The sequence below is a fragment of the Borostomias antarcticus genome, assembly GCF_949987555.1.
Source record: "Borostomias antarcticus genome assembly, chromosome: 12".
Classification (NCBI taxonomy): Eukaryota; Metazoa; Chordata; class Actinopteri; order Stomiiformes; family Stomiidae; genus Borostomias; species Borostomias antarcticus.
Window position 1 is genome coordinate 1,227,017 of NC_140245.1, and position 12,201 is coordinate 1,239,217.

General features: G+C 50.4%; 2 protein-coding genes across 2 annotated transcripts in view; both read right to left on the minus strand.

The window, feature by feature from the left end:
* plpp3 (phospholipid phosphatase 3) overlaps positions 1–6,790 on the minus strand; it is a 17,852-nt gene extending 11,062 nt beyond the window's left edge. The window contains exon 1 of the mRNA XM_084447131.1: positions 6,410–6,790. Within this exon, the coding sequence (XP_084303257.1) occupies positions 6,410–6,554 (145 nt within the window). The 5' untranslated portion in view covers positions 6,555–6,790. The remainder of the gene's footprint in view (positions 1–6,409) is intronic.
* A 2,598-nt stretch (positions 6,791–9,388) lies between these two features.
* LOC311316319 (uncharacterized protein) lies at positions 9,389–12,201 on the minus strand (the record flags this gene model as incomplete). Its single annotated transcript, XM_084447161.1, has 8 exons — positions 12,074–12,201; positions 11,540–11,699; positions 11,002–11,128; positions 10,845–10,879; positions 10,513–10,573; positions 10,331–10,365; positions 9,746–9,809; positions 9,389–9,515 (listed from the first exon to the last, which is right to left on the minus strand). Exons 1-8 carry the CDS (start codon positions 12,089–12,091, stop codon positions 9,389–9,391), a joined length of 627 nt encoding a protein of 208 aa, XP_084303287.1. The 5' UTR covers positions 12,092–12,201.

Here is a 12,201-nt window from a genome sequence, read left to right on the forward strand (position 1 = left end):
GCCAGGCCGCTGGCGTAACGTTAGACGGAGACCGATGGAAAAAGACGGATCCGGAGGCTCAAGCACTCGCTGAATGTGAAAAACGTTAACCCCTCGTTCCTGACCCCTGACCCCGCTGACCGTCTCTTAAACACTCCGGCAGACCCTGGAGCAACAGAGCGGGCAGATGCACAACGGAGGAGGGAGGGAGGGAGGGAGGGAGGGAGGGAGAGAGAGAGGGAGAATGGGAGGGAGGGAGGGAGAGAGGGAGGGAAGGAGGGAGAGAGAGAGGGAGGGAGGGAGGGAGAGAGAGAGGGATGGAGGGAGGGAGAGGGAGAGAGGGAGGGAGAGAAGGAGAGAGGGAGGGAGGGAGGGTGAGAGGGAGGGAGAGAGGGAGAGAGAGAGTGAGAGGGAGGGAGAGAGAGAGGGAGAGAGGGAGGGAGGGAGGGAGAGAGAGAGGGAGAGAGGGAGGGAGGGAGAGAGGGAGGGAGAGCGGGAAATAAAAAGCAGTTGTCTGACTCTGATCCATTTAAGGGAGTCATGGGTTTAGAGTAAAACAGCTGATAGGGAACGATCACCCTGAGGAAAAACCCAAACACACCGCGAGGTCTGTTTTTTTCCCATGATTCAGCTGGGTGTCTTACTCCATCCTGTCTGATCTGCCCCAACCCCCCCCCCCTCCACCCCCCCACGCCTTCCCGTCAGCATCAGCGCTCAGCAATGCACCCTGGGATTTCCTCCTCTCCTCCATCGCGCTTCCAGAGAAACCGAGAGGGGAAAAACGGCGCCGGCTTGCCAACGACAACAGCGGCTCGTCCAGCACGCGCGTATGTCCGACGCATTAGCTCACACACGACCCCGATGAGCCCACACGCCAAACACTCCCCCGATTCAACATGGCCTAGTTGAGAATGTCGGGACTTTCTGCGGAACGATATCGATATGGTGTATTTCATCCTGTCCAGGGGTGTGGGGTGTTTCTCAAGGATAGCAGAGGAACGCTAGGAGGCTCTCGGTCTGGTACCGGGCTAGGAAGCTCTCGGTCTGGTACTGGGCTAGGAGGCTCACGGTCTGGTACTGGGCTAGGAGGCTATCGGTCTGGTACCGGGCTAGGAAGCTATCGGTCTGGTACCGGGCTAGGAGGCTCACGGTCTGGTACTGGGCTAGGAAGCTATCGGTCTGGTACCGGGCTAGGAAGCTCTCGGTCTGGTACCGGGCTAGGAAGCTATCGGTCTGGTACCGGGCTAGGAGGCTCACGGTCTGGTACTGGGCTAGGAGGCTCTCGGTCTGGTACCGGGCTAGGAAGCTCTCGGTCTGGTACCGGGCTAGGAGGCTCTCGGTCTGGTACCGGGCTAGGAAGCTATCGGTCTGGTACCGGGCTAGGAAGCTATCGGTCTGGTACCGGGCTAGGAGGCTCTCGGTCTGGTACCGGGCTAGGAAGCTCTCGGTCTGGTACCGGGCTAGGAAGCTCTCGGTCTGGTACCGGGCTAGGAAGCTCTCGTCTGGTACCGGGCTAGGAAGCTCTCGGTCTGGTACCGGGCTAGGAAGCTCTCGGTCTGGTACCGGGCTAGGAAGCTCTCGGCCTGGTACTGGGCTAGGAAGCTATCGGTCTGGTACTGGGCTAGGAAGCTATCGGTCTGGTACCGGGCTAGGAGGCTCACGGTCTGGTACCGGGCTAGGAAGCTATCGGTCTGGTACCGGGCTAGGAGGCTCACGGTCTGGTACTGGGCTAGGAAGCTATCGGTCTGGTACCGGGCTAGGAGGCTCTCGGTCTGGTACTGGGCTAGGAAGCTATCGGTCTGGTACCGGGCTAGGAAGCTATCGGTCTGGTACCGGGCTAGGAGGCTCACGGTCTGGTACCGGGCTAGGAAGCTATCGGTCTGGTACTGGGCTAAGAAGCTATCGGTCTGGTACCGGGCTAGGAAGCTATCGGTCTGGTACCGGGCTAGGAGGCCATCGGTCTGGTACTGGGCTATGAAGCTATCGGTCTGGTACCGGGCTAGGAAGCTCTCGGTCTGGTACTGGGCTAGGAAGCTCTCGGTCTGGTACCGGGCTAGGAAGCTCTCGGTCTGGTACCGGGCTAGGAAGCTCTCGGTCTGGTACCGGGCTAGGAAGCTATCGGTCTGGTACCGGGCTAGGAGGCTCACGGTCTGGTACTGGGCTAGGAAGCTATCGGTCTGGTACTGGGCTAGGAAGCTATCGGTCTGGTACTGGGCTAGGAAGCTCTCGGTCTGGTACTGGGCTAGGAAGTTCTCGGTCTGGTACTGGGCTAGGAAGCTATCGGTCTGGTACCGGGCTAGGAAGCTATCGGTCTTGGTACCGGGCTAGGAAGCTCACGGTCTGGTACCGGGCTAGGAGGCTCACGGTCTGGTACCGGGCTAGGAAGCTCTCGGTCTGGTACCGGGCTAGGAAGCTCACGGTCTGGTACCGGGCTAGGAGGCTCACGGTCTGGTACCGGGCTAGGAAGCTATCGGTCTGGTACTGGGCTAGGAAGCTCTCGGTCTGGTACTGGGCTAGGAAGCTCACGGTCTGGTACCGGGCTAGGAAGCTCTCGGTCTGGTACCGGGCTAGGAAGCTATCGGTCTGGTACCGGGCTAGGAGGCTCACGGTCTGGTACCGGGCTAGGAAGCTATCGGTCTGGTACTGGGCTAGGAGGCTCACGGTCTGGTACCGGGCTAGGAGGCTATCGGTCTGGTACCGGGCTAGGAGGCTCACGGTCTGGTACTGGGCTAGGAGGCTATCGGTCTGGTACTGGGCTAGGAGGCTCACGGTCTGGTACTGGGCTAGGAGGCTATCGGTCTGGTACCGGGCTAGGAGGCTCACGGTCTGGTACTGGGCTAGGAGGCTATCGGTCTGGTACCGGGCTAGGAAGCTCTCAGTCTGGTACCGGGCTAGGAAGCTATCGGTCTGGTACCGGGCTAGGAAGCTATCGGTCTGGTACCGGGCTAGGAAGCTCTCGGTCTGGTACTGGGCTAGGAAGCTCTCGGTCTGGTACCGGGCTAGGAAGCTATCGGTCTGGTACCGGGCTAGGAGGCTCTCGGTCTGGTACCGGGCTAGGAAGCTCTCGGTCTGGTACCGGGCCTTAGTTTACAACCCAACTGACTGGAAGTGATGAGTTTGTCAGGAGGGCAAAACACAAGTGATTTCTCTCGCCGAGAATGAGGCAGAGGTCATGTCACTCTCATCCTCTGGACATCTTGAAAGGTCGTTTTATGAGTCTTTTTTTTTAGCAGTTTGGATTCGGGGCTTCATCCCTCTCTGGAAACTACAATCAACGCTGGGCAGGCAAAGAGAGACCAGCATTGAATTAAATTCCAGCGTGATTTGAGGCATTTGTCAAAACAGCAATTGCTACTAAAATAAACAGAGACATATTTTCCACTCGCTGGCATTGCCCTCTCTCTCTCTCTCTGGCATAAATGTGCATGTTGATGGGAGTCGGACTGTATACACAGATGCAGTTGTTTTCACTCACACCCTCGTGTGCATGGTAGGAGCCCCCACACAAACTGCCCCCTGTCTGTCTGGTCTGCTGAAAACTCTGTTCCTATGCTCTCATAGTTCCACTCCGCGGGGGAGGGGGAGGGGGAGGGGGAGGGGGAAGGGAGGAACACAAATCACATTTGCACAAAATGTGCGAGTTCCTTTCCTTACGCCTAAAACTAGGAAAGGGCTTGTTTCTCTTTCTGTTCAGGGTGGAGGCTGAGCTCTGATGAGCCTGGCGAGTGTGACTGGGGACATTTTGAGCCGATTAGCTCCTCAACATAAAACCCACCTGCAACGACTTACTAACCCCCAGCACCATGTAGGGGCCAGGGAACATGGCTCTGCCCCAACACCAGCCCAGCGCAGGGCCTCAGGGCCTGGAGCAACATAATTACACTGTTATTACAATCCAGATTAATAATAATAGTAGTAATTCTACTTAAACAATATTTAGTCATGTCTAATAATAATGCATTTCTTTCTTTTGCACTTTTCACAAACTAAAAGTGAACAGAGTAAAGGGTTCCAATTCTGACCGCTTCGAGGCAACGTCAAAGAATTTTACAAAAAATGTAATTATAATGAAACTAGTCAGCGTAATGGTTTAACAATGTAGTTTGTTGTGACGACGCTGGGTGACGACCCCCCCCCCCCCGTACTAATAGCCCCTCAGAAATGTAGACCTGCCCCCTCCTGAGGCGATCACATCCTTATCACCCAGCAAGAATTTCAGGCTCGACTGTTTACATCAAATTCACATTGACTAACTAGTGCAGTGCCCGTCGTGACGTGACTGTTCTGCGCGTTGCTATTCCTGCTGTTCTACGCATGCCCGTGCTCGTACAACTCAGAACAAATTCCTTATGAAGGCCATTGCTATGCATTATTGCATTTTTCTTAAAAGCACTAAATAAAATGAATGTACTCATAAACTCAGCAGGCTACTTGAAGCAACTCCCCTTCCTTATTAGTCTTTTCAACAAATAAACTATAGTGAGATAACCGGAGTAGCGACCACATTCTGCCCACTCTGCTGGTGATGCCAGAAAAGTAACTCTGTGTTCCAGTGACTCCAGGTCTAGTCCCGCCCCGGCCTGGCTACAGAACCGAGCTCCACACCGGGCCGTTGGGAACGGGCCGGAACGGAACCGCTGATCCAAACGACTTCACACACGCGACACATGCATGTCCTCGGGTCCTGAGCAACACACCTGCTGCATGTCAATGTCACTCAGTGGCTGTGGGGATATTCACCATGTAGGCCAGACGGCTGATGACTTGAGGCTGTGCTTATATTATATATATAATAATCTGACCATTACACATTACAGGCATGTTTAAATAAGCGTGTATTCAGCACAGTTCTGGAAGCTTCCTCGGCATCAGCGTCCACTGGACACCGAGCCACTTCCTGCTCGCTCCAGGAAGTGGAGTTCTGCTTGTGAGGTGAGCGTTGACCAGGTCCGCCAGTGCCTCAGTGTGCAGGGCTGGTTGTCGAGAGAGAGGGAGAGAGAGAGAGAGAGAGAGAGAGAGAGAGAGAGAGGGGGGAGGCGGCCTCTCCCAGGCTGGCGGCCATGCTGCGAGGCCAATCAGCGGGAGAATGGGACGGCGGTAATTACACCCGTATGTGTACCCACCACTTCCTCCCTGCGGCCACGCGCCCTCAGACCACATCTCTAGCCAGCTAAACACTGCTGGTTTGTTGACAGCCGTTTGCTGTGGCCATGTTGATACACAAGAGGGAGAAACATTTCCTCAGCATTGAGAACATGAGTCTCTACACAAACCAACACAGGCCACCAGGAAAGCTCCATGTTGTTTATCCTGCGATAACCTATGATAACCTTTAGACTGAAAAAAAACAACGATAACCTATGATAACCTATAGACTGAAAAAAACAACTTTTTCTCGTAGACTAGCTGAGGGATCCTTTGCATCAGAGAATAGACTTCAGCTTAACATCACGTCTGCAAGTTATTACACAACCAGTCCATAAGTGTCAGTTTCAGAGTGAAGGATCTCCTAAAGTAGCCCCTAAGCATTAACTTGAGACATACTGTCTGATGATGATAACACGTCAAGCCTGGGGCTGAGACAGGGATCAACTCTGCCGCCAGGAGATGAATCGTTTAGATTTAAGCCACCAGAAGATGAATCATTTAGGTTTAAACCACCAAGATGAATCATTTAGGTTTAAACCTGGGAATGATCGGTTCTTTCACCTCTGAACCCGGTGATATTTCACCACCTGTTGTTGTCAAGCGATCACCAAAGAGAGGACTGCGCACACACGCACGCACACGCACACACACAACATAGCTTAACATATGGCTGACCTTTTCAACACTTTCATTTAATTACTCCAGACACACAGACACAGACACACACACACGCACACACCCACACACGCACACACACACACACACACACACACACACACACACACGCACACGCACACCAACACATTTATCCAGATGTGACTTCCAAGAGAATTCCTGGCTCGATCGCCAGGCAAGTATGTGAGACATTCTGGAAAATATTAAAGGGAGGGAAATGAGAGCTCCAGGTATGGGTGGAGACCCGAGAAATGATATCCCTCCCGGAGCTATTTATCAATTACCTTTTCCCCTCGTCAGCAGAATATACTGTCGCACAGGGGAGATTAGTGAACTGTTTTTGAGAAGGCAAATAGCAGGTAGCCAACATGCTTCAACTGTTACACTTTTTTTGCTGCACGGTCTTGCAGAACTAAGGGGAGTTGAGCAGACAGTCTGACACCAATAATGACTAATAATATGTACAATGATGTATATTATCTTTCTATACAATCTATGGTGTCTGTTGGCATTATTGTCATGGATATTAAAATATATATATATATCCGTCAGGATTTTATTTAGTTCAACTTTCTCAAAGTAGGCACCCCATCAGTCCGGGACTTACCCAAGAACAAGCAGAAGAGATCCACGCCGACCAGTAACTTTCTCCTGCTGTTGTCTTTGCAGTTGTTATTATTGTTCAGGGAAGAACTGCCCCCGTTCTTGCTCTCGGCTGCCATTGTTTTCTCATATATTAGACAGCGTTGCATTTATAAGGATCTGACTAGTAAGATGGTTATATGGAAAAAAAAAGAGCAGTGAATAGCCTGCGATGAACTTCGAGCAGCTTCAAATGAGCGGAAACTCTTGGAAAAGCTCCGGGATGGAGAATTCATTCAGTCATAAAGGACTGGTCGTCACGAATACAAAAATGTATGCTTGTTTCCCTGAAATAGCGCTCTCATTTAAACTGCCCAGCCCATACGTTCATCGGGTCCCCGTCCACTCCAACTCCTACTCTTAAATGCGAGCCGTAGATCACTTGGTTGGAAGTCAACGCCTCCTCTGAGGGCGCCTCCCCCGTCCCACTCCCAACACCCCTCAGACCGCCTCCCCTGTCCCGTCCCACTCCCCACACCCCTCAGACCGCCTCCCCTGTCCCGTCCCACTCCCAACACCCCTCAGACCGCCTCCCCTGTCCCGTCCCCACTCCCCACACCCCTCAGACCGCCTCCCCTGTCCCGTCCCCACACCCCTCAGACCGCCTCCCCTGTCCCGTCCCACTCCCCACACCCCTCAGACCGCCTCCCCTGTCCTGTCCCCACTCCCAACACCCCTCAGACCGCCTCCCCTGTCCCGTCCCCACTACCCACACCCCTCAGACCGCCTCCCCCATCCAGAATACAGCCTTTATTACATATATAAGCCATATATAAGCAGTTAAGATACATAAACATTGGAATTCTTATCGCTTAACGATCCGTAGCCCGTCAGTCTATCAAGTTGACCTTCTACTTAATCCATCCAATCATGGATGACAGTGACCTTAAAATAGGCGGCGCTATTATCAGAATTCAGGTAGAGTTGTACATAATCAATTGTTAGTCCCCATTCCCAAACCGCCCTATATGCGACCTCATCAGCAGACCATTGAGTGTAGACCAACACTATCTAAATACAATTTATATGGTATAAAATAAATGGCCTGTAATGGAAAAAAAGATTTGTTTAACATTTTATTGGATGCATTGAACAGATACAGTGCAACAACACAACCATCCAAAGCTCGGAAATAAAGGCAAAATATGAAAACTATTGCACAATTCCACCACTGTGTAAGCCTTCCTATACCGTGTGGTTCAGGTGTTACGTCTTTTACTCACATTTGTTTGTTTTTGTGTAAACATTTGTCTCAAATTGTGCAAAAAAACAAAACATTAGCCCACTACTGGAGGCCAAGAAACAAGATAATGTGTAGAACATTATATTGATAATACAACAGAACTTAACCAAACACAAAAACCACAAGCAGAACACACTCTCAGATTCACTAATATTATTGCACTCTCCGAATAACTATTTAACCACAGAGAATATGATAGAATACATCATCAATCAGAAAAAAACAAACCAGAGCGTTCTTGAAAACCTCTCCCAGGCTCCAGGCTCTTTAACTTCCTGTCTTGCTAAAGAAAACTAATTCTGATTCACAGTGATGACTAAGAACCATCTGTAGCACATCATACTGCCCAGAGGCACAGAGGTGTGAGAGAGAGAGAGAGAGAGAGAGGAGAGAGAGAGAGTGAGAGAGAGCGAGAGAGAGCGAGAGAGAGCGAGAGAGAGCGAGAGAGAGCGAGAGAGAGCGAGAGAGAGAGAGCGACTGGAGGGCTTGGCTTGCTTGCATCAGTGATGGTCATGAGTTCAGATCCCATCATGTTGCTTGCCTCTCCTTCTTTGAGAACCTAGGGAACAGCGTGGACGAGTTCACATTCAAACTCCTCCATTCAACACATAGTGATTCACTAGGTTAAGGTTCTGTTCGGTGTGTAGGTTCAAACCATTGACTCAAGTAGCTACAGAACGAGGACACAATGTAACCCTAGACATATTCGGTAGCACCTTGTCAAGGGTACGTTGGTGTAAAGTGATTTCTCGATGCAGAATCTCCTCAAACATGCTCTACTTCCGTCCTGCAGCCTACCTCAGACAGACACAGTCCCACCAATCAGATCGTCCGCATAGAGTTCCGGAGGAGGGAGGAGGTCCACATCCATGACAAAATCCACTTCCTGGTCCCTGGAACAGGAAACGGGTAAACAAGGAGCATCAGTCCGGTCACAGGTTCATGTCTGACATATGAGGTCTGAAAATATGAGGTCTACTGTCCAACTGATGACGTAGAAGATGTTATACGGTCACATTCAGAAATGCTGCTCTGTACTATACCTGTGGTTACTATGGTTACACTTACAGATATGGCGGGTCCTCCACAGCACACAAGAAGCCTGCTGAAAGACAGATGGTAAATGGACTGCACTTGTATAGTGCTTTTATCCAAAAAGCTTTACAATGGCCTCCCCTTCACCCATTCACACACCAATGGCGGCAGCTGCCATGCGAGGTGTTAACCTGCTCATTGGGAGCAATTTTGGGTTCGGTGCCTTTGCCCAAGGACACCTCGACATGCGGTCAGGAGGAGCTGGGATTCGAACCGCCGGCCCTGCGGTCATCGGACGACCCGCTCTACCTCCTAAGCCACTGATCTCATAACACGGGTCTTATATAGCCTGACCAAGATCAGATATGCTCTGCTACATGCCTCTGGCACAGGCTCCCACATGAAGACTCATGAACCATTGACAAGAGTGTAGTGAGTGTATACAGTATTAGTGACCTATGACCCCACTTCAGCCCTCATCACCGCAGACGTCTCTGTGTTGGGCGTGTTGACAGCAAACAAACCCGTCTCGTGAACTTACTTGGATTTTCACTTGACGAAAGTAAAAAAATGTTGAAGGGAAGAAAAGTTGATAATCAGAATAAAACAATGATTAGCGAGTCATGAAACTTTAGAATAACGTTCTCAGAGACCTAGTGAATAAGGTCAATATTGAAAAAAGGGAACACCGTACTTTGTGGGTGTTGAATCTCCATTTTCTGCCGTGTCATTGAAGCCATCTTTGTCGTGTTGAAAAAAGATGGCTAACTTCTGAAGAGCCTCGTGTCTGGTTCTAGGTTTGGGAGAAGGACAGTTTGAAGGTTAAAATTTGGAGTTAGCAAACAATGGAGTTATATTAGCAAATAATTGATTGATCTACTGTAACTGTCCGTTGTCAGTGACACCGTTGGATCAACAACTACCCCGACGCCGCAGACATAACACTGTGCTGTTTTCGAGGTAAATTACCAGCGAGTTAATGTGTAAGGCCATTAGCAAAGCTCAAGGAGGTTTCAGGCGTACTGTGTATGGAGGTCCTCCAGGCTGGCGTCGCTGAGGGTGTGCTGGGCGTTGGCATGGCCACAGACTGACAACAGGAAGGACAGAGGATTAAAGGACTTCTGCACACTGCCCCGACCAACGCCAACCAACGTCAACGCTGGATTTGTTGGTGACTGTTGGCGTCGGTTGGATTGATTTAGCAGCTGAATTTTAAACTTCCAACATTCTAACAACTGCCAACTTTGGAATGTTGTGTGTTGGGAGTTGGTCAGCGTTGGTTTGGGCCGTGTGCCTAAAGTGTGACACCTAAAGTATGTGAGGAAGAGTGCTGAGGGAACAGATTCATGTTAAAGTTGATCTTTAGAGGGACATAAATTCTGAGGGAACAGATTCATGTTAAAGTTGGTCTTTAGAGGGACATCAATTCTGAGGGAACAGACTCATGTTAAAGTTGGTCTTTAGACATCAAACACCAATTCTCATCTACTATATGTGAGTGAACATGACAGAAAAACCCGAAGCAGGTCCATTAGATCCAGAAGGCAAAAAAAACAAAAACATAAATCTTATACTTGAAAAAGGTCAGAGCATGGAAAATGTACTTACGGTTCTCAGGCACGGATATGGAGCCGTTGTGAATGCTACAGGGTATAGAGGATGATTGTGTTCAAAGCATTTCTTTTAAATCAGCAATTTCACTCTTAATCTAGTGCTCTTTCCATTTTTCTTGACCTTTCTTGGTTTTGAGATAACCCCCCCTCTCCCCCTCCCCCCCCTGTGAGACTTACTGGCTTTTAGTGGAGGATAAGGTCTCATCATCACATGTCCATTCGTCACTGTCATCTGTGACTGGGGGGAGGAGAACACACACAACACACAGGGCCCATAGCAGAGGTTTGACAGTGTAACACACGGTACCCTGCGTTAAAATTCCTTCACAATCATGAAACAACACGTCGTCATGAGCCCCAACAGAGGATAGATCTCCATTTTATTCTTGAGAGTTACGTGCGCTTCTGTACGTGGGCTCCTATTCTCTGTGATTCATCAATCTGTTTTGGATCGTAAACCTCATCTCATGTCTCTACATGATCGCAGGCGCCGTGTGGAGAACACTCACAGCTGCTCGTGATGGTGGGCTGGTGTTGTGAGGACCTGCGAAGCACAGAAACACAGCATGAATTTAGGCCGGGCACGGGTGCACCGAACCGGCGGGCGGCGCCGACCCGATCGGCTCCGGGATGAGACGTTGAGCGGGGTGGGCAACGCGGGAGTACCTGCTCCCGATGCTGACGCCGTCGGCGTCCGGAGCCCCCCGCCCTGCGAACTCCTGGGAGGCCTTCTTCCCCAGCGCCAGTATCTCCTTGATGTTCAGCTCAACGTTCCTCACCGATATGTAGCCATCTGGAAAGGTCCAAGCGTGACGACGACAGGAGGAAACGGGTCAATAAACGGACCTCGACTATAATAACGGCATAAACGTCAGATACGATACATATCAGTGTTGTTACATCAATACTAGTCTCGCATAGCCAGACTTATGGCCACTTTGTTTACGCTGTGCCAGCGCTGGAGAAACATCTGGACTCTGGAGATACAAGGGGAGAAAAATGTGCGTATTTCTTTAAACAAATCATAATCATCTTGGGCGGAGCGGTTGCTAGGTTGTTGTTGTAGTCTGGATTGAATCTGATTGGGCCTGGAAAATCTTCACCACTGATTCGTCAGTAATAAAACTAAAGACAAGGCTTATCCCCGAAAAACATCCGGTGAGTCAGACGACGTCATCGCCGGAAGCCGGTGGAACAGACTCACACTTGTGGTTGGAGTCCCTGGCCAGCCATTTGCCTTTGGGACAGCTGTTGGTGCGGATGATGCTGACGGTGTCGCCCGTCTTCACCGGCAGGTCGTTCTTGCGCACCTTACTGACCACGGTCACCATGGCCTGGTACAGGGACGTCTCCTGCCCGTTGACCTGAGGGACAGAGGCGACACCCAAGACGAGGTTAAATAAACGCCGGTTTGGCAAACTCGACAGGAGTTGTGAAACTCTTAAATGAAGGGCATATTGGAGAAGGGAAGTGTCAGACAAATCTGACAGGTTGATCTTCTTAAGATCCAAGAACATATGGCGCCTATATTAAGAATAGTTAGCTGAGCGCTAAGGCTGTGGCAAAGACAGAAATTCAAGACATTTGCTAAAAACAAGTCAATTGACCTGCGGCCAGTGAAGTGGAACTAAAAACAAAACTGAACTATGAACCGTACAAAAGCTGATTTAGCAGAACTTATCTGCCAAAAGTGAATGTCAATATTATCTGACAGGCGGTCTGCAGCGGTCAGACTCACTTTGAACTTCTTTTTCATTTCATTTTCTTTTTTTTCTCTCTCCTTCTGTTCCTTCCTATCCCTGTCCAGACGTTGCTTCTCTCTCTTCTTCTGTTCTCGCTCTTCGTGGCTCCCCGGACTGTGGCGTT